At 41.5% G+C, this 23,630-nt stretch overlaps 1 protein-coding gene across 1 annotated transcript in view; it reads right to left on the reverse strand.

Annotated features, from left to right (window-relative positions):
* The window catches only part of LOC122926656 (sulfotransferase 2B1-like), a 118,836-nt gene that overhangs the window by 61,271 nt on the left and 33,935 nt on the right, over positions 1-23,630 (reverse strand). The window contains exon 2 of the mRNA XM_044278097.1: positions 14,280-14,420. Within this exon, the coding sequence (XP_044134032.1) occupies positions 14,280-14,415 (136 nt within the window). The 5' untranslated portion in view covers positions 14,416-14,420. The remainder of the gene's footprint in view (positions 1-14,279; positions 14,421-23,630) is intronic.

Raw genomic sequence — 23,630 nt, forward strand, 5'->3', positions numbered from 1 at the left:
CATGTTTTTTAGCTGATCAAAAGTTTAGGACCACACCTCCAAAAAAAAACGTAACCCCCCCCCCCAAAACAGAAATCCAACTTCCAAACATGACTCAGTAATGAGTAGCTCCGCCGTTATTGTTTATCACTTCCAAAATTCATTTCGGCATGCTTGATGCAAGCGTTTCCATGAGGTGAGTGGGAACATTTCTCCAAGTGGTGAAGATGGCTGGAACTGTTGTCCATTTTTGTAAACTTCCCTTGCCATCCATCCCCAAAGGTTCTCAATTGGATTTAGATCAGGGGAACATGCAGGATGTTATTCTCCTGGAAGAAGTCCCTTGTCCTGCGGGCATTGTGTACTGTAGCGTTGTCCTGTTGAAAAACCCAGTCGTTACCACACAGACGAGGGCCCTCAGTCATGAGGAATGCTCTCTGCAACATCTGGACATAGCCAGCAGCCGTTTGACACTCCTGCACTTCCTAAAGCTCCATTGTTCCTCTGAAGGAAAAAGCACCCCAGACCATTATGGCGCCCCCTCCACTGTGGCGCGTAGAAAACATCTCCGATGGGACCTGCTTGTCATGCCAGTAACGTTGGAAACCATCAGGACCATCAAGATTACATTTTTTCTCATCAAAGAATAAAACTTTCTTCCACCTTTGAATGTCCCATGTTTGGTGCTCTCTTGCAAAGTCCAAACGAGCAGTTCTGTGGCGTTCAAGGAGACAAGGTCTTTGAAGACGTTTTTTGTTTTTGAAGCCCTTCAGTCTCAGATGCCGTCTGATGGTTATGGGGCTGCAGTCAGCACCAGTAAGGACCTTAATTTGGGTCGAGTATCATCCAGTGTCTTGACGGACAGCCAATTGGATCCTCTGGCTCAGTGCTGATAAAACATTTTTGGGTCTTCCACTTTACTTTTTTGTTTCATAACCCTCAGGATTATTTAAGAAATTCCAAATGACTGTCTTACTGCGTCCCACCTAAGCAGCCATGGTGCGCTGTGAGAGACCCTGCTTATGCAGATCAACAACCCAACCACGTTCAAAAAGGGAGAGTTTTTTTTAATTTGCCATCACAACGTGTGACTACCTGACAGAAAATGACAATGAAGCTTTGCACAGATTTGGCCTTTTAAAGGCATGTGGTCCTAAAATTTTGATCAGCTGAAAAACAGCCTGTTTCAGTTTAATCGTTATTTTCAATTAATTGAATGCTCATAAAATGTTTTGTCTCACTCCCATTTCTTCTTGTTGCATGTTGAAGCTCTACTTGGAACCTTGTTAAAATCCAACAATGTAAAATATGATTTTTTGCCATTTTTCAAGTGGTCTTAAACTATTGATCAGGACTGTATTTAGTGCACGTAATGTCACTGCCACCAGCAGAGAAAAAATTAGACTGAATGCCACTGATATTTAGGATGCCAAACGTTATACAGGAGATGTAGCGCAGGTAATGTCGCTGCTGTCACCAGCGGCTAATAAAAAATTACAGGGAATGTCACAGTTATTTGGGATGCTCAAATGTTATACAGGAGATGTAGCGCAGGTAATGTAACTGTCCGCAGTGGACACAGTCTACGAAAAAAGTACACTGGATGTCACAGATATTTTGTGTATGCGCACACGTTAAACAGGAGATGTACAATAGCGCAGATAATGTCGCTGTCCGCAACGTCTACGAAAAAAGTACACTGGATGTCACAGATATTTTTAGTATGCGCACACATTATACAGGAGATGTAGCGCAGAAAATGTCGCTGTCCGCAGCGTCTACAGAAAAAGTTCACTGGATGTCAAATATTTTTAGGATACGCACGTGTTATACAGGAGATGTAGCGCAGGTAATGTCACTGTCCGCAGCATCTATGGAAAAAGTACACTGGATGTCACAGATATTTTTAGGATGCGCAAACGTTATACAGAAGATGTAGCGCAGGTAATGTCGCTGCTGTCACCAGCGGCTAATAAAACATTGCAGGGAATGTCACAGCTATTTGGGATGCACAAACGTTATACAGGAGATGTAGCACAGGTAATGTCACAGTCCGCAGTATCTATGGAAAAAGGACACTGGATGTCACTGATATTTTAAGGATGCGCAAACATTATACGGGAGATGTAGCGCAGGTAATGTAACTGTCCCCAGCAGACACCGTCTACGGAAAAAGTACACTGGATGTCAGATATTTTTAGGCTGCGCACACGTTACAGAGGAGATGTAGCGCAGATAATGTCGCTGTCTGCAGCGGCCAAACAATTGTAAGCTATTTAGCGCAGGTTGCGCTAAAAATATATATTGCTGCCAGATACAACAATAGTCCTTAAAAAGACTTTTGGGTCTCTAACTATTGCACACAATTTAGCGCAGGTTGTGCTAATAATTTATATTGCTGCCAGATACAACAATAGTCATTAAAGGGATTCTGTCACCTTGATTTTAGTGACGCATCCAATAGTGAAGTACCGTCATGCAAATTGGAGTAAAAATTGTTTTATTATACTCACAATGTACAAGTATATACAGGCAGTATACAATGGATCAATGGATCAATCACCCGACCCAGGTTTCGCTCAGTCGAGCTTCGTCAGAGTTACCCCTGACGAAGCTCGACTGAGCGAAACCCGGGTCGGGTGATTGATCCATTGATCCATTGTATACTGCCTGTATATACTTGTACATTGTGAGTATAATAAAACAATTTCTTACTCCAATTTGCATGACGGTACTTCACTATTAGATGCAATTTTGGTGTTTCATAGAAGCTTGGAAAGGAGAGGAGGAGAGGCTTTGACTGGCCTGTTTGCTTTCCCATGTCCGTGATTATCTTGCAGGCTTCGATTGTGGATTTCCTGTGACTTCTGAGGCAGCGCGGTCCCGTCAAAAGAAACGCTTTTACCTGTGTGAACTGTACCCACTTCACCATTGGGACCTGCGACGCCACTAAGCAACATACTTTTTTGAGGCTTATTTATTATTTATAAATTGATTTTAGTGACAGAGCTTTTAACATCATCACATTAGTCTGCTCGTTTTGTATTAAAATATACTAGTATTACTACCCTAAGTGTTGTCTTTTGTCTAGAAAATTGCATTTATTAATATGGTAATTACCTGAGTAAGGTGCCCAAGGGGCTGTCCCTCCGGCCGTTGGAGCCCAGACGCGCCCCTTCTCCTGGAGCCCAGCACCGCCCCACTGCTAATTTATTCACACATACATTTGTATCCACGGCGCATGCGCGAGCTTATGGCTCAGCGAACGCTTTCCGTGGATACACATGTCAGCGCCTGGAATCGGCCTCACAGGACGCAGTGCACAAGCGCCAGCCGGCAACGAATGCAGTGAATAAATTAGCGGTGGGGCAGTGCTGGGCTCCAGGAGAAGAGGCGCGCCTGGGCTCCAACGGCTGGAGGGACAGCCCCTTGGACACCTTACTCAGTTAATTACCATATTAATAAAAGCGATTTTCTAGACAAAGGACAACACTTAGGGTAGTAATGCTAGTATATTTTAATACAAAATGAGCAGACTGATGTGATGTTAAAAGCTCTGTCACTAAAATCCAGGTGACAGAATCCCTTTAAAAGGACTTTTGGGTCTCTAATCACACGCAATTTAGCGCAGGTTGCGCTAAAAATATATATTGCTGCCAGACACAACAATAGTCCTTAAAAGGACTGTTGAGACTCTAACAGCAACCCTGCCTAACCAAAAAATTCTATTCAATTCCCAATACACTATCTGTCATTTCTACAGCACATCTCTCCCTGACTAAGACTGGCCGAACCACGTGTCATCGGGTGCTTTGATGACGCATTCCGGCCAGCCAATCACTGTAATGCCAGTAACCAACATGGCTACGGCATTAGAGTGAGTGGCAGTACCTACCTGCACGTTTATTGGCTGCGTAGCAGCCAACAAACATGCGGGGAGGAGACTCGAGCTTGGCGCTCGAGCACACATGCTATTCAGCCGAGCACCGCGATGTGCCGAGCATTGCGATGCTTGAGCCAAACTGGTGTTCAGCCGAGCATGCTCGATCATCACTAGTGGGCACTAATTTCCTGAGCCTTGCATTATAGAAGGATGGATTTTCCAAAAGAAATTGTGCAGTATACAGGGCTAGACTCTGACTGAAATTCAGCCCTAGCACTTGCTGTGTGGTGAATGTAAAATATATTAATTCTGCGCTCTCCCTCCCCCAGACGTGGTAATGCATTGTTGGATGGAAATAAAATTCAGCATTACCAAAAATGCAGGAGTATACAGCACAACATAACGATTACATCAAGTGATGTCTCCTCTGATTAGGCAACTTCTCTTTCCTCATCTTCTCCATTTTGCCCATATCGCCATATCTCGTCTCTGCACTCAGACATCTTATAGTCCTCACTTTTTATTATCCGGCTGCTACTCTCAATACTGTGCTGCCCTAAGTTCTGTACTGAGGATGTAACAGCACCATACTAATAGTGGTCCCAAAATGACCACCAATTATAATTCTCTCCCTGAGTGCTTTCATTACTATTAGGCTGGTTTCACACGGGCGTTGCGGATTGGAGCCGGATGCGTTCAGTGAAACTCGCACTATTTTGCAAGCAAGTTCAGTCAGTTTTGTCTGCGATTGCGTTTAGTTGTTCATTTTTTTCCGCGCGGGTGCAATGCGTTTTGATGCGTTTTTCACGCGCGTGATAAAAAACTGAAGGTTTACAAACAACATCTCGTAGCAACCATCAGTGAAAAACGCATCGCACCCGCACTTGCTTGCAGATGCAATGTATTTTTCACACAGCCCCATTCACTTCTATGGGGCCACGGCTGCATGAAAAACGCAGAATATAGAACATGCTGCGATTTTCACGCAACGCAGAACTGATGCGTGAAAAACAACGCTCATGTACACAGACCCATTGAAATGAATGGGTCAGGATTCAGTGCGGGTGATATGCGTTCACGTCATGCATTGCACCCGCGCTGAAAACTTGCTCGTGTGAAAGGGACCTTAGTGCCCCCTACAATGATAATGCTCCCATTTAGTGCCTTCATTATATCATTCATAATAATAATGCCCCCACCGTATGCCCAGAAGTAATAATGTCCCTTTGTGCCTTCAGTAATGACATAGTTCTCCAAAATTTCCTCAGTAGTAATAATGGCCCATAAAGTGCTGTCAGTAGTAATCATTCTCCTTAAACTATCCCCAGTAGTAATAAAGCCCCCTAAAGTGCCTCAAGTAGTAATAAGCTCACTTAAAGTGCCCCCAGTATTAATAATGCCCCTCTATAGTGCCCCATTAGTAAGAAGTCCCCTCTATATTGCCCCAAGTAGTTACAATGTCTTCTGTAGTTCCCCCGGTAGTTAATAATGCTCTTTATAGTGATCCCAGTAGATATAATGCACCCTGTAGTGCCCCAGTAGTCGTAATGTCCCCTGTAGTGTCCCTAGTAGTTATAATGCCCAGTGTAGTACTCCATTAAATATATTGTCCCCCTGTAGCTGCCTCATTGGCTTCAGGCCTTGTGGCTTGTACCCTATGAGAGATTTATGGTTGTGCAGGAAACCATTAGCTCTTGTGCCCCACTGTACTCAAATTTATTGCCATTCTAAAGACGGCTATACAGTTGTATCTGTGGTGGTCACTATGTTTGGTGCCCTGGGCAAGGGCCACGCCCTGGATGTTTTGATCAGTATCTGATCGGTGGGGGTCTGAACCTGGAATCCCCGTCGATCAGCTGTTTGAGAAGGCAGCAGCATTCGCCACAGCCTTCGCTCAGCTTTTCCTAGGCCAGTGACTATATGTTCATCGGTCATGTGCCCTAGGCACAGCTCAGCCCTAGCCCCAGTGAATGGGACTGAGCATGATACCAAGCACAGCCGCTATACAATGTACGGCGCTGTGCTTGGTGAGCTGATAAAAGGCTGTGATGCTCACAGGAGCGCCAGTAGCTTCTCAAACATCTGATCGGCGGGGGTCCCGGGGGTCAGACCCCCACCGATCAGATACTGATGACCTATCCAGAGGATAGGTTATCAGTATAATAATCTTGGAAAACCGTTTTAAATATGCCTGTTCTGCAGAATACATTTTGTGTGCCATCCTAGTTGATGTACAAAATGTTTTCATTTTTATGATATACTCTACTGGCAGTTCAAATATACTGCTGCTGGCAGTTAAAAAAAAAATGTCACAGAACCTTTAGGGTGCCTTTACACACTGTGACCGTGTGATGGTAATATGCAGGCTAAATTATGAATTTATGTACCAGTTCTGAACTAGTTAATTCATTCCTAACTGCGTACTGTAACACTAAGGGGCATGAGGAATAAAAAAATATTGTTAATGACAAAAAATAACCACAGATCCTTTAGCCTACCTGCACGTGTTGCATATTACGCATGTTTTGTCTGCACTGATTTTCATGCAGAAAAACTGCAGTGTAACACGGTACCAGCACTTCCTATTTTCAATGTCGGCAGCGCATGGCTCATGAGGGAAATCACGTGTGGTGAGCTGGCATGTTGGGTATATAAAGTGTGTGATGGGCTGTCTGCACACATATCCCTCGTTGCTGTTATGGGTAAAAGGGGTGAATTATCAGAGTTGCAAAACTGGATGATTATTGGCTCTCGTACCAAGGGTGGCAGCATTTCTGATACTGCATAGTTTGAAATCTGTTCATGTGCTTCTGTAGTGAAAGTGTATCATGAGTGGACAAATGGCACCACTGCGAATAAACAATGTGGAAACTGCGGAGCACCACGTGTCATTGGTGTGAAAGGTGAAAATCAGTTATGAAGTTGCACCGACACGTTACAGTGGAGCAGCTCACCACTAAAATGAAGCAGGCGGCTAGCAGACATGTATCTAAAACAACAGTGAACCCTACTGTGTAAGGGGCACTGGAGCAGACAAGGGGTCACCGCATCTCTCTTAACAAAGTTGCAAAGGCTTCAATTTACACACCAGCATCAGCATTGTCAGAATTGGACCTCTGCTGATTGGCAAAAGGTTGCCTTTTCTGATGAGTCACATTTCTTGCTTCATCAAAAGAATGGACGTTGGCATGTCAGGCAAGAAACATCGCTGAACACCCTGAGGCTGCAACTATTGCTAGAAGAAAAGCTGGAGGTGGCAGAGTTATGGTCCGGAGAATGTTTTCATGGCATTTTTTGGGCCCACTCATCCATGTGGAAGGCAGTCTCAGCTGCTTTGTTTATGAAGCCATCCTTGCAGATCACGTACACTCATACATGCTGATTGTCTGGGATCTTCCAGCAAGACAATGCAACATGTCACATGGATAGAAATGTCCGACACTGATATAGCAAGACTTCCAAGTACTACCCTGGCACCCTAATTCCCCAGACTTGAATTCGATTGTGCACCTGCAGGACCACCTCTTTTCTTGTGTTCATTCTATGTTCTCTCCTGTAACTGTGGCTTTTTTGGAAGCCCTAGTTAATAATAATAATATTAATAATAATATTATTATTATTTATTATTAAAGCGCCATTCATTCCATAGCGCTGTACATATGATAAGGGGTATACATAATACAGCACTATGCATGAACAAGATGAGCTACAAACTGGTACAGAAGGAGAGAGGGCCCTGCCCGTGAGGGCTTACAAGTTACAAAATAAGCAGTGCAAAATACAAAAAAAAGAAATCTGTGTCCCCCAGAGGTCTTTTAATGACCTCTTGGAGGACATACAGGTCCTTCTAAAAAAATTAGCATATTGTGATACAGTTCATTATTTTCTGTAATGTACTGATAAACATTAGACTTTCATATATTTTAGATTCATTACACACCAACTGAAGTAGTTCAAGCCTTTTATTGTTTTAATATTGATGATTTTGGCATACAGCTCATGAAAACCCAAATTTCCCATCTCAAAAAATTAGCATATTTCATCCGACCAATAAAAGAAAAGTGTTTTTAATACAAAAAAAGTCAACCTTCAAATAATTATGTTCAGTTATGCACTCAATACTTGGTCGGGAATCCTTTTGCAGAAATGACTGCTTCAATGCGGCGTGGCATGGAGGCAATCAGCCTGTGGCACTGCTGAGGGGTTATGGAGGCCCAGGATGCTTCGATAGCGGCCTTAAGCTCATCCAGAGTGTTGGGTCTTGCGTCTCTCAACTTTCTCTTCCCAATATCCCACAGATTCTCTATGGGGTTCAGGTCAGGAGAGTTGGCAGGCCAATTGAGCACAGTAATACCATGGCCAGTAAACCATTTACCAGTGGTTTTGGCACTGTGAGCAGGTGCCAGGTCGTGCTGAAAAATGAAATCTTCATCTCCATAAAGCTTTTCAGCAGATGGAAGCATGAAGTGCTCCAAAATCTCCTGATAGCTAGCTGCATTGACCCTGCCCTTGATAAAACACAGTGGACCAACACCAGCAGCTGACATGGCACCCCAGACCATCACTGACTGTGGGTACTTGACACTGGACTTCAGGAATTTTGGCATTTCCCTCTCCCCAGTCTTCCTCCAGACTCTGGCACCTTGATTTCCGAATGACATGCAAAATTTGCTTTCATCCGAAAAAAGTACTTTGGACCACTGAGCAATAGTCCAGTGCTGCTTCTCTGTAGCCCAGGTCAGGCGCTTCTGCCGCTGTTTCTGGTTCAAAAGTGGCTTGACCTGGGGAATGCGGCACCTGTAGCCCATTTCCTGCACACGCCTGTACACGGTGGCTCTGGATGTTTCTACTCCAGACTCAGTCCACTGCTTCCGCAGGTCCCCCAAGGTCTGGAATTGGTCCTTCTCCACAATCTTCCTCAGGGTCCGGTCACCTCTTCTCGTTGTGCAGCGTTTTCTGCCACACTTTTTCCTTCCCACAGACTTCCCACTAGGTGCCTTGATACAGCACTCTGGGAACAGCCTATTCGTTCAGAAATGTCTTTCTGTGTCTTACCCTCTTGCTTGAGGGTGTCAATGATGGCCTTCTGGACAGCAGTCAGGTCGGCAGTCTTACCCATGATTGCGGTTTTGAGTAATGAACCAGGCTGGGAGTTTTTAAAAGCCTCAGGAATCTTTTGCAGGTGTTTAGAGTTAATTAGTTGATTCAGATGATTAGGTTAATAGCTCGTTTAGAGAACCTTTTCATGATATGCTAATTTTTTGAGATAGGAATTTTGGGTTTTCATGAGCTGTATGCCAAAATCATCAATATTAAAACAATAAAAGGCTTGAACTACTTCAGTTGGTGTGTAATGAATCTAAAATATATGAAAGTCTAATGTTTATCAGTACATTACAGAAAATAATAAACTTTATCACAATATGCAAATTTTTTGAGAAGGACCTGTATTATGTGGGACGGAACAGGATGAATCACTCTGCAGGCAGCCATTCAAGCTTGTGACTGCATGCAGAGAGGTTCTGTGCCCCTCTGTGCTCTACGTTGGCTGGCTGGGACTTGTGGTGCACCAACACTGCAACATGCTTTATACTATAAAAAGAAAGAAAGAAGTTAGTGTTAGCGTGATCATGTGGTGCCGTCATTGTCAGCATAGCATGCGGTGAGTTCATCACGCTCAGCACAGGTCCTTTGGCAGGTCTTTTGCAAGAGAGGAGCAGATTGCGTCTGTACTAGCAAGTGGATGAGTTGTTTTTTTTCCATTCTTTCTTGCCGCCATTTTAGGAAAAATGATTTATTACCACAAAGTGTGAGGAAATTCAGCTTTGTTTAGAATCTAATGTTTCCTAAAATTCAGACCAAATTCCACTTTGGATGCTGTGCTTTGCTAGTTATCAGTCCTAAATTCCAGAGTTTGTGGGCAGCTCTGGAATCCAGATTGACTGTGTGGGCTTCAGAGAAATAGATTTTTATGTACCGGTAATATGTAAATTTTATGTTGGCCCTAACAAATGTATATGCCCAAGAATTTGTTACCCAGAACCCCACATCGTCATATGCTAGACCCCTGGGTTGGACCCCAGTAAATGCAGCAGAAATGTAAAACTTTTGGGGGCTTGTGCTGCATATGGGCCTTGTTGAAAAGCCAGAAATTAGACACTATTTGAATGCAGATGTTTTGTACCACACTGCAATCCTGAAATGACATTCCATCGTCTATTTAAAATTAGGCCAGACGTCAACTTCTTTAGCACCAAGGTGCCCCCAGAACAAATCATTTGTGTAGAGGAGTCCCTTATACATTTCAAAGGGAGGGTAAAATTCCACCAGTACCTGCCCAGCAAGTGGGTAGGGTATGGCATTAAAATATATAAACTGCGTGAGAGTACCTCTGTCTACATCCACAGGTTCAGGTTTTATGAAGCAAAATATACCAGGACTAAACCCCCAGAATGCCCCATCCTAGGAGTTAGTGGGAAAATTACATAGTTACATAGTCGTTACATAGTTGTTAAGGCTGGAAAAAGACAAAAGTACATGAAGTCCAACCTGTAATCCTACGATATTGATCCACGGAACAAATCCCTGAATCAATGTCCATCTTCCTTTTAAGGAGGGGTTGGGCCAAAGGGAAAGGGTGTGTAGAACAAGATTTCTACACATTTTCATAAGCCTCTAAACCTTTTTGAAGCCGTCTACAGTATTTGCTATTTCATAGCCCTTACTGTAAAGAATGCTTGTCACCACACATGACTGAATATTTTTTTCTCCAGGCATAGGGAGTGGCCCCTTGTTTGGGAATTACTGTACTCACTGTTGTGTTGAATCAGGGTTACTACCTCTATGTGGGTAACTATTACACCAGAGTAACCCGGTTTAAGTCTCTAAGTCCCATAAGTACTGAAGTGTGTGGCACTGTATGCAAAAATCAGAGAGGCCTCCCTAGATTATCTCATTACACAACCACCAGAAAGAGCCACAGCAGGGCTCTCCTAAATGAGGATATACTAGTGGTTAAATGGGTTATCCAAGTTCTATAATGCCCCCCTCCCCATATTCCTGGGCCCCTCACAGAGGTTGTACTTAACTCGTCGCTTCTCATACCAGCACGGCCATCGCTGCAACCCTCCCTGTTGACGCTAGGGAGCCTGCTATTGGCGCCCCCCACGACGGATGTTTTCATCCATGCAAAGGGGATATGCCGCGGTGGCCGTGCTCCTATGAGAAGCAACGTGGGTGCCAGGGAGCTATGTAAGTACAACCTCTGTGAGGGGCTCGGGCATATGGGGAGCATTATAGAACTTAAATAACCCCTTTAAGTACAAGGACAACAGAAAAGTCCTTGTACTGATCATACTTTATGGAAATACCACCTCCCCTGCCCCTCTACAAAGTACAACAACTACAACCCCCAAGCCAGAATGCATTCTGGATTACAATAAGCACATGGAAGCTGTCGATTTTTCAGACCAAGTTTGTAAAAAATAAAAAATTTGGGCCAAAAGCGACATTTTATTGTAAAAATTGTAGTTTTTTTTTATTTTCACTGCCCAGTGTTTCTAAATACTAGAAACATTCCTTGTGCTGTGTAGTTTTCCTCTCTATGGGTACCTTAGGATCTCTTAAAATGCATAGAACCATTCTAACAAAATCTGCCCTCCAAAAACCATATGGTACTCCTTCCCTTTGGAGCCCTGCTATGTGCCCATACAGTAGTTTACAACCACATATGGGGTGTTTCTGTAAACTGCAGAATCAGGTTAGTAAATATTAGGGTTTGCTTTGCGGTTTTGCGGTTAGCTTTTCTAAGAAAAGTGATATTTTGAAATTATACCTCCTTTTTGCTTAAAGAGGACCTTTCACCTGGATATCCTTAATCTAATTATTAAGTTCCTGCGAGAATCGCAGCTCCTTTTCCCACGAGAACTTGAGCTCCTTCTCCCTGGCTAAGAGCGGGGCGCTCTGATTGGATGCGCTCACAGCCAGGGAGAAGATAACTGTGCCCAGGAGAAATACAAGTCCACACCTAGTATAACCGAGTCGCCTCATTAGCATATGAGACACCAAAAAATACGAGGACCACAGCGGACAAACGGGGGGTTCTTTAGAAAAAAAAAGTGCCAAGACATCAGTGGGGGCCGCACTATAAGGTAGGATAATACTTAGATTAAGGCTATGCAGGTGTAACCCCTTAAGGACTCGACCCTATTTCACCTACGATTACCTTGGGTAGGGTATGATTTTTGTGGGATGAGATGGGTGCGTGTGACTTTTTGATCGCTTGCTATTACACTTTCTGTGATGTAAGGTGAAAAAAAATGGTTTATTTAGCACAGTTTTTATTTTAAATTTTTTACAGTGTTCATCTGAGGGGTTAGGTCATGTGATATTTTTATAGAGCCGGTCGATATGGACGCGGCGATACCTAATATGTATACTTTTCTTTTATTTATGTAAGTTTTACACAATGATTTCATTTTTGAAGAAAAAAATATAATGTTTTAGTTTTTCCATAGTCTGAGAGCCATAATTTTTTCAGTTTTTGGGCGATTGCATTGGGTAGGGTATGATTTTTGCGGGATGAGATGACAGTTTCATTGGCACTATTTTGGGGTGCGTGTGACTTTTTGATCGCTGGCTATTACACTTTTTGTGATGTAAGGTGACAAAAAATGGTTTATTTAGCAGTTTTTATTTGAAATTTTTTACGGTAATCATATGAGGGGTTAGGTCATGTGATATTTTTATAGAGCCGGTCGATACGGATGCGGCGATACCTAATAGGTATACTTTTTTTATGTAAGTTTTACACAATAACAGCTTTTTTTTATTTTTATGATGTTTTAGTGTATCCATATTCTGAGCCATAGTTTTTTATATTTTTTGGGCTATTGTCTCAGGTAGGGGCTCATTTTTTGCGGGATGAGGTGACGGTTAGATTGGTACTATTTTGGTGGGCAAAGGCCTTTTTGATCCCTGGCTGTAGTACTTTTTGTGATGTAAGGTGACAAAAAAATTGTTTATTTAGCACAGTTTTTATTTTTTATGGTGTTCATCTGAGGGGTCAGGTCATGTGATATGTTTGTAGAGCCAGTTTATACAGACGTGGCGATACCTAATATGCATACTTTTTTCCCCCCTATTTTTTACCAATTTTTTTTTTACTTTATTTGGGGAAAAAGTTTATTTTTATTTGAAACTTATAATTTTTGGGGGGAAAACTTTATTTTTTAAACTTTTTTTTCACTTTATTTTTTTGTCCCACTTTGGGTCTTGAACTTTTGGGGGTCTAATCCCTTACAATGCATTCCAATACTTCTATATTGGAATGCATTGGCTGTATGAGTAATACTGTGTGTATTACTCATACAGCTTCCGGCCTGTGAGATCCAGGGGGCTGGATCTCACAGGCTCTTCACCGGAAGGCAGCGCTGATGCCTAAGGAAGGCATCGCGCTGCCTTCCATGCCATCGGATCCCCCCCCCACAGCCCCATGGGGACCCGATTGGCACTGCCGACCACCGCCGCCGCACCAGGTAAAAGCCGCAATTGAATTGACCTGCGGTTTGCGGTGATCGCCGACACGGGGGGGGGTCACGGGAATGATTTGAGCAGGCGCCATGTTCCGATCACCGCCTGCGGTAATCGGAACTATAGATGATGTACCGGTACGTCATGGGTCCTTAAGGACTCGAGAACCATGCCGTACGGTACGTCATGGGTCCCTAAGGGGTTAAATTCCTGTGGAACACCTAAAGGGTTAAAAAATAAGTTTTGAATAATTTGAGGGTGCAGTTTCTACATTAGGATCATTTATATGTGGTTTCTATTATAGAAGCCCCTCAAAGTCACTTCAGAACTGAATTGGTCCTTAAAAAAAAGTGAGTTTTAGAAATTTTCTTGAATATAAAATTCGAAGCATTCTAACGTCCTAAAAAAATAAAATGACATTTACAAAATTATGGCAACATAAAGTAGATAGTAGACATATGATGTATGTTAAATAATAACTATTTTAAACTGTGAATTTTTTTATTTTTTTTACATAAACGAAAAACATATTGACTCACATTTACCACTATCATGAAATAAGATGTATCACGGGAAAACAGTCTCAGAATGGCTTAGGTAAGTAAAATCATTCCAAAGTTATTACCGCATAAAGTGACACATGTCAGATTTGCAAAAATAGGCCTGGGCAGGAAGGTAAAAACTGGATCAGTTGTGAAGGGGTTAAAAGTCCTATTTGTCATTAAAAAACATAGCAAAAATGACTTGTTAATCTGACAAATAAAAAGTTACAACCGTTAAAACATCACATGCACTAAATCCAGAGTCTAACTGGCCATAGACCTTACGGGGTCCCGGTGGGACCTCTCTACAATGAAAATATTTAACAATCACATATGATAATTACCTGATTTAGGAAAGGCTACATTATAAACATCATCATCAAGTACTTCAAATTCATTTTCTGCATAGGCGAGAGACTCTTCTGAGTGTGGCCCAACAGCAAATGTGACTCCTTTGTAATCAAAATTTTTAAAAGACATTTTATCTGAAATTAGAACAAATTCTGATTCAGTTTTCCAGACTTCAGCAAGACGTTTATTTAATAATTTTTATCGTAATTTTTTTTTTTATATTGCTTTTCTATCTTGCTTACAATCTACTCATTTTGACTAGTGAAACCACAGCATCCAGACAGGTAGATATTGATGTTATGCTTTGATATAAACTACCAACCACTTATTAGTGCATGCTACCACCAAATTTGATTGCTATTAGAGTTTAGCGAATCTATTCTCAGATTCAAAGATTCGTTACGAATCTCAGATTTTTTTTTTAAGCACCAAATCGCATCTGGAACTTTTCTGGTTCGATTTGGATGAATCTTGTAAAATGGCGCCATTTTACTGAGGTTTTGACAGTGGGAGGTAGAAGAAGTCCTGTCACAGGACTCAGACAGGAACTGGGGGGAGGGCTTGCTCTGATTGGCTCACAGGCTGAGTCAATCAATGTGGACTAAAGAAGGTAGGTGCCTGTAAACAGCAACAGGGTCCTCATTGTGTGCTTAGTCTTTGACCAGAGAGGACCATCTCAGCAGGAGGGCAATTAAAAATAATTTAGGGAGCCATTATTTAGTGCAAGGGGATAGATTAGGGAGAGATTAGGGCTAGTAGTAGGAAGGACTAGAATTGAGTGGGAAAGGTCAGGGAATGTTTAGGGATAACATAGGGACAAGAGCTGCCTAGCTGGGCAGTGAACAGCTGGGGCTGGCTGGCCCTTGCAGTGCACCCTATAGTAGTCACAGTTTATTATAAGTGAGCGCGCATAAGCAATCTATAGTATTCTAGTATTCACCACAGGCAGGAGGGAATTGCAGTCAGTTGTGGCCAAAGCAGTAACCATAGTTTGCAAAGGCAATGATAAAAGTAGATACCGTTACACCTGACCCTGTATCGAATCTTGGAAGATTTGCTCCTCTCTAATTTCTATTCACAGTAATGTATTTGTCTTTACTGCATGTGTATAAAACTGTTCTCAATTACAATTTAACACTTCAATTACTTACCTATTTCTGTTACTTTCTAATGTTCCCTGTAGCATATAATTCACACAAAAAGAAATACATAAATAATGAGTGGTGTCAACAATGGTTGATCTGAACAATAACTGGTGCAACTCTGGTGACTAAAAGACCAGTCCCATGGAATGAACAGTGTATAAAAGTATTTCTTATCATTATTCCAGAAGATTCAACACTCAAGGATAAAGCATCATAATCATAGATCAGTCTAGTATGTATGAGTGCCACAGGAGCAACTTTGTTTAGAAACATAAAGATTCTGACCCAAACCGAACTTTTTGAAAAATTCGACGAATCCGAAACAAACCGAATCTTGGAAGATTTGCTCCTCTCTAATTTCTAGTTCACAGTAATGTATTTGTCTTTACTGCATGTGTATGAAACTGTTCTCAATTACAATTTAACGCTTCAATTACTTACCTATTTCTGTTACTTTCTAATGTTTCCTTTAGCATATAATTCACACCAAAAAAAAAAAATATAAATAATGAGTGGTGCCAACAATGGTTGATCTAAACAATAACTGGTGCAACTCTGGTGACTAAAAGACCAGTCCCATGGATTGAACAGTGTATAAAAGTATTCCTTATTATTATTCCAGAAGGTTCAACACTCAAGTATAAAGCATCATAATTATAGTTCAGTCTAGTATGTATGAGTGCCACAGGACTTCTATTAGAAACTTTTTGGCTTTAGATGTTAAATGGGCAGCATAACCTTGGCACTTATAGTTCTTTTTACTCTTTCCCTGGGCATACAGGGCTAGACCCTTTGTGAATGAACATGTTCTTAAAAGCTTGGGTATTTTTGGGAGCTCTACATTCAAGTAATGAGTAGTAATGAGTTGGCTAGTACTACCTGTGAAGATGAGATAGATCCTGTCTTAGGCCTCTTTCACACAGGCGTCTTATTTTTGGCCCGGATAAGAGGCGGGTGCGTTGCGGGAACACCCGCGATTTTTCTGCGCGAGTGCAAAACATTGTAATGCGTTTTGCACTCGCGTGAAAAAAATCGTGCATGTTTGGTACCCAAACCCGAACTTCTTCACAGAAGTTCGGGTTTGGGATCAGTGTTCTGTAGATTGTATTATTTTCCCTTATAACATGGTTATAAGGGAAAATAATAGCATTCTGAATACAGAATGCATAGTAAAACAGCGCTGGAGGGGTTAAATAAAAATAAAAAATAATTTAACTCACCTTAGTCCACTTGATCGCAAAGCCCGGCATCTCCTTGTGTCTCCTTAGTTGAATAGAACCTGTGGTGAGCATTAAATACAGGTAAAGGACCTTTGATGACGTCACTCCGGTCATCACATGGTACGTCACACGATCTTTTACCATAGTGATTCACCATGGTAAAAGATCATGTGACGTACCATGTGATGACCGGAGTGACGTCATCAAAGGTCCTTTACCTGCATTTAAGGTGTCCGATACTTGAGGCAGAAACATCTTCTTGTAAGAGGCCTATAATTTCTAAAACATAGAAGAGGATTCTTTACGGTAACTCTCTGCCTGAGTAGGTGGTGATGGTGAATTCACTAAAAGGGTTCAAGAGGGGCCTGGATGTACAGGTCCTTCTAAAAAAAATTGCATATTGTGATAAAGTTTATTATTTTCTGTAATGTACTGATAAACATTAGACTTTCATATATTTTAGATTCATTACACACCAACTGAAGTAGTTCAAGCCTTTTATTGTTTTAATATTGATGATTTTGGCATACAGCTCATGAAAACCCAAAAATCTAAAAAAATTAGCATATCATGAAAAGGTTCTCTAAACGAGCTATTAACCTAATCATCTGAATCAACTAATTAACTCTAAACACCTGCAAAAGATTCCTGAGGCTTTTAAAAACTCCCAGCCTGGTTCATTACTCAAAACCGCAATCATGGGTAAGACTGCCGACCTGACTGCTGTCCAGAAGGCCATCATTGACACCCTCAAGCAAGAGGGTAAGACACAGAAAGACATTTCTGAACGAATAGGCTGTTCCCAGAGTGCTGTATCAAGGCACCTCAGTGGGAAGTCTATGGGAAGGAAAAAGTGTGGCAGAAAACGCTGCACAACGAGAAGAGGTGACCGGACCCTGAGGAAGATTGTGGAGAAGGACCGATTCCAGACCTTGGCGGACCTGCGGAAGCAGTGGACTGAGTCTGGAGTAGAAACATCCAGAGCCACCGTGTACAGGCATGTGCAGGAAATGGGCTACAGGTGCCGCATTCCCCAGGTCAAGCCACTTTTGAACCAGAAACAGCAGCAGAAGCGCCTGACCTGGGCTACAGAGAAGCAGCACTGGACTGTTGCTCAGTGGTCCAAAGTACTTTTTTCGGATGAAAGCAAATTTTGCATGTCATTCGGAAATCAAGGTGCCAGAGTCTGGAGGAAGACTGGGGAGAGGGAAATGCCAAAATGCCTGAAGTCCAGTGTCAAGTACCCACAGTCAGTGATGGTCTGGGGTGCCATGTCAGCTGCTGGTGTTGGTCCACTGTGCTTTATCAAGAGCAGGGTCAATGCAGCTAGCTATCAGGAGATTTTGGAGCACTTCATGCTTCCATCTGCTGAAAAGCTTTATGGAGATGAAGATTTCATTTTTCAGCACGACCTGGCACCTGCTCACAGTGCCAAAACCACTGGTAAATGGTTTACTGACCATGGTATTACTGTGCTCAATTGGCCTGCCAACTCTCCTCACCTGAACCCCATAGAGAATCTGTGGGATATTGGGAAGAGAAAGTTGAGAGACGCAAGACCCAACACTCTGGATGAGCTTAAGGCCGCAATCGAAGCATCCTGGGCCTCCATAACACCTCAGCAGTGCCACAGGCTGATTGCCTCCATGCCACGCCGCATTGAAGCAGTCATTTCTGCAAAAGGATTCCCGACCAAGTATTGAGTGCATAACTGAACATAATTATTTAAAGGTTGACTTTTTTTGTATTAAAAACACTTTTCTTTTATTGGTCGGATGAAATATGCAAATTTTTTGAGATAGGAAATTTGTGTTTTCATGAGCTGTATGCCAAAATCATCAATATTAAAACAATAAAAGGCTTGAACTACTTCAGTTGGTGTGTAATGAATCTAAAATATATGAAAGTCTAATGTTTATCAGTACATTACAGAAAATAATGAACTTTATCACAATATGCTAATTTTTTTAGAAGGACCTGTATATCTAGAGTGTAATAATATTACAGGCTATAGCTACTGGAGAGGGGTCTTTGATCCAGGGAGTTATTCTCATTGCCTTATTGGAGTTGGGAAGGAATTTTTTTCCACTAAAGTAAGGAAAATTGGCTTCTACCGCACAGGGTTTTTTTTTTTCTTCATCTGGAACAACTTGCAGGATAACAGACTGAACTGGATGGACAAATGTCTTTTTTTCATCCTTATAAATTATGTTACTATGTAACTTAACATAATAAATAAAAAAATGTAGTTTTGTAAAACATACTAAAGGAGTTTTCATAGAACTTTCTGAAGATCTCCTTTAAATTGCTGCTTGAGCAGACCTTGTGTATGACATGAGCTTTATCAATGTTTAGAAATGGGCCCCAAACTATTTTTATGGATTATTGGTGGTGGTAAAAAAAAAAACATCACCACAAAAGGATCTCCATGAATAGAAGGGTGAATAATAGTGAAATATTAGCCAACACACATTCATGTGTCCCACGGGGTACTGTTACACATTTTTGGCAAATGCCCAATGTGTAAGCAATACCGATAATGTACAATCAGTACATTCAGAAAGTAAATGAAAAGAATAATGACAGCTTAAGAACAGAGCTGAAGAATTTATTTAAAGGCAATCGGTCACATTGAAAATACAGTCCTGATCAAAAGTTTAAGACCACTTGAAAAATGGCAAAAAATCATATTTAGCATGGCTGGATCTTAACAAGGTTCCGAGTAGAGCTTCAAACATGCAACAAGAAGAAATGCTCAAAAAAACATTTTTTTAGCATTCAATTTAATGAAAACAATGAATATACTGAAACAGGCTGTTTTTCAGCCAAAAAAACTAAACCCCCAAAACAGAAATCCAACTTCCAAACATGAACTCAGTAATAAGTAGCTCCGTCGTTATTGTTTATCACTTCCAAAATTCGTTTCGGCATGCTTGATGCAAGCGTTTCCATGAGGTGAGTGGGAACATTTCTCCAAGTGGTGAAGACGAAGGCCATCTACTGTCTTGAACTGTTGTCCATTTTTGTAAACTTCCCTTATCATCCATCCCCAAAGGTTCTCAATTGGATTTAGATCAGGGGAACACGCAGGATGGGCCAAAAGAGTGATGTTATTCTTCTGGAAGAAGTCCCTTGTCCTGCGGGCATTGTGTACTGTAGCGTTGTCCTGTTGAAAAAACCCGTCGTTACCACACAGACGAGGGCCATCAGTCATGAGGAATGCTCTCTGCAACATCTGGACATAGCCAGCGGCCGTTTGACGCCTCTGCACTTCCTGAAGCTCCATTGTTCCACTGAAGGAAAAAGCACCCCAGACCATTATGGCGCCCCCTCCACTGTGGCGCGTAGAAAACATCTCAGGTGGGATCTGCTTGTCATGCCAGTAACGTTGGAAACCATCAGGACCATCAAGGTTACATTTTTTCTCATCAGAGAATAAAACTTTCTTCCCCCTTTGAATGTCCCTTGTTTGGTGCTCTCTTGCAAAGTCCAAACGAGCAGTTCTGTGGCGTTCAAGGAGACAAGGTCTTTGAAGATGTTTTTTGTTTTTGAAGTCCTTTAGTCTCAGATGCCGTCTGATGGTTATGGGGCTGCAGTCAGCACCAGTAAGGGCCTTAATTTGGGTCTAGGATCGTCCAGTGTTTTGACGGACAGCCAATTGGATCCTCCGGCTCAGTGCTCATGACATTTTTTTGGGTCTTCCACTTGACTTTTTTGTTCCATAACCCTCAGGGTCTTACTGCGACCTACCTCAGCAGCGATGGCGCGCTGTGAGAGACCCTGCTTATGCAGTTCAACAACCCGACCACGTTCAAAAAGGGAGAGTTTTTTTGCCTTTGCCATCGCAACATGTGACTACCTGACAGAAAATGACAATGGATCCACATCTTTGCACAGATTTGGCCTTTTAACCCCTTCAGGACACAGCCTTATTTCACCTTAAGGACCAGGCCATTTTTTGCAAATCTCACCAATGTCACCTTAAGTGCTGATAACTTTAAAACGCTTTAACTTATCCAGGCTATTCTGAGATTGTTTTTTCGTCACATATTGTACTTCATGACACTGGTAAAATGAAGTTAAAAAAAAAATCATTTTTATTTATTAAAAAAATACCAAATGTACAAAATTTATTTAAAAAAAAATGCAAATTTCCAAGTGTCAATTTCTCTACTTCTATAATACATAGTAATACCTTCAAAAATAGTTATTACTTTACATTCCCCATATAACTACTTCATGTTTGGATCATTTTGGGAATGATATTTTATTTTTTGCGGATGTTGCAAGGCTTAGTAGTTTAGAAGCAAATTATGAAATTTTTCAGAAATTTTCAAAAACCCAATTTTTAGGGACCAGTTTAGGTCTGAAGTCACTTTGCGAGGCTTACATAATAGAAACCACTCAAAAATGACCCCATTATATAAACTACACCCCTCAAGGTATTCAAAACTGATTTTACAAACTTTGTTAACCCTTTAGGTGTTCCACAAGAATTAATGGAAAATAGAGATACAATTTCAAAATTTCACTTTTTTAGCTAGTGAAATTTTACAAAGCAAGGGCTAACAGCCAAACCAAACTCAATATTTATGGCCCTGATTCTGTAGTTTACAGAAACACCCAATATGTGATCGTAAACCGCTGTATGGGCACACGGCAGGGCGCAGAAGGAAAGGAATGCTATTACACTTTTTGTGATGTAAGGTGACAAAAAATGGATTATTTTGCACAGTTTTCATTTTTTATTTTTTACGGTGTTTATCTGAGGGGTTAGGTCATGTGATATTTTTATAGAGCCGGTTGATACGGACGCAGCGATACCTAATATGTATACTTTTTTTTATTTATGAAAGTTTTACACAATAACAGCTTTATAAAAATAAAAATAAATGATGTTTTAGTGTCTCCATATTCTGAGCTATAGTTTTTATTTTTTGGACGATTGTCTCAGATAGGAGCTCATTTTTTGTGGGATGAGGTGACGGTTAGATTGGTACTATTTTGGTGGGCAAACGCCTTTTTGATCGCTTGCTGTTGTACTTTTTGTGATGTAAGGTGACAAAAAAATTGTTTATTTAGCACAGTTTTTATTTTTTATGGTGTTTATCTGAGGGGTTAGGTCATGTGATATGTTTATAGAGCCGGTCGATATGGACGCAGCGATACCTAATATGTATACTTTTTTTTCCCCTTATTTTTTCCCTTTTTTTTACTTTATTTGGGGAAAATGACATTTTTGTTTATTTTTACTTGAAACTTAATTTTTTGGGGGGAAAACTTAATTTTTTCAACTTTTTTTCACTTTATTTTTTGTCCCACTTTGGGACTTGAACTTTTGGGGGTCTAATCCTTTACAATGCATTACAATACTTCTGTATTGAAATGCATTGGCTATATGAGTAATACTGTGTGTATTACTCATAGAGCTTCCGGCCTGTGAGATCCAGGGGGCTGGATCTCACAGGCTCATCACCGGAAGGCAGCGCAATACCTTCCTTAGGCATCGCACTGCCTTCCATGCCATCGGGTCCCCCCTACAGCCACATGGGAACCCGATGGCACAGCCGATTGCTGCCGCAAACTGCAGGTAAAGCCGCAAACCACAGGTCTGAATTGACCTGCGGTTTGCGGCAATTGGCAACACGGGGGGGGGGGGGGGTCACCCCCCCCGCGCATTTAGCCAAGGTGCCTGCTCAATGATTTGAGCAGGCACCGGGTTCCGATCACCGCCCGCCGGGTGGCGGTGATCGGAAATACACAGGACGTACCCGTACGCCCTGTGTCCTTAAGTACCGGTACGCCCTGTGTCCTGAAGAGGTTAAAGGCATTTGGTCCTAAAATTTGGATCAGCTGAAAAACAGCCTGTTTCAGTTTAATCGTTATTTTCAATTAATTGAATGCTCAAAACATGTTTTGTCTCACTCCCATTTCTTCTTGTTGCATGTTGAAGCTCTACTTGGAACCTTGTTAAGATCCAGCCATGCTAAATAAGATTTTTTGCCATTTTTCAAGTGGTCTTAAACTTTTGATCAGGACTGTATCTCAGCTGTAGGCAGCATGTTATAGAGCTGCAGGAGATGAACAGACTGATATATGGTCATGTGGGAAAATATTTAATATAACCTGTATTTTATATATTTAAATTCCGTTCCTTCCTCTGTTGAACTTTAAAGTCAAAGATGCAGTCCTATCAGTGATTGATAGCTATCTCCTTATGTGCAGTCAGTTTAATACAGAATAGCTTCTCTCAATATTTTTTGTATGATCCGTTTCGACATACAGTACAAAAAACAGGACTTGTTTTCTGTCATGTATAACAGAACAAAACAGAACCGCTCTTTGTGACCATAGACATGTATTAGGGCGGAGCAAAACGGAATGCCACTTAAAGGGTTCAGTTTTGCATTCCATCCTAAAATTCCATTATATTCTGTTAACACTCGTTTATAACGGCACCCTATAATGGAATTTATAACGCTGGTGAGAACCAGCTCTAAATTATGTCCCCACTTAGATGTTTTTTTTCAAGACTAAACAAATTCAGTTCTTTTAATCTTTGCTCATAGCTGAGATCTTCCAGGCCCTTTATGAGTTTAGTTGCTCTCCTTTGCACTTTTTCTAACTCCAGAGCATCCTTTTTATGGACTGGTGTGCAGAACTGAACTGTGTATTCTACCCAGTATACCAATGCTTTGTATAGTGGCAATATTACATCCCTGTCCCACGAGTCCATACCTCTTTTAATACAAGATGAAGTTCTGTTGGCCTTAGAGGCAGCTGAATGGCATTGCATGCTGTTATTTAGTCTATGATCTACTAATATACCCAGATCCTTCTCAACCAGTGACTCTCACAGTTTTACTCCCCCTAGGACATATGCTGCATGCAAATTATGAGCCCCCAGGTGCATAACTTTGCATTTATCTGTATTGAACTTAATTTGCCAAGTGGAGGCTCAAACAGTAAGTTTGTCCGA

The sequence above is a fragment of the Bufo gargarizans genome, chromosome 2 (assembly GCF_014858855.1).
Source record: "Bufo gargarizans isolate SCDJY-AF-19 chromosome 2, ASM1485885v1, whole genome shotgun sequence".
In the NCBI taxonomy this organism is placed as follows: Eukaryota; Metazoa; Chordata; class Amphibia; order Anura; family Bufonidae; genus Bufo; species Bufo gargarizans.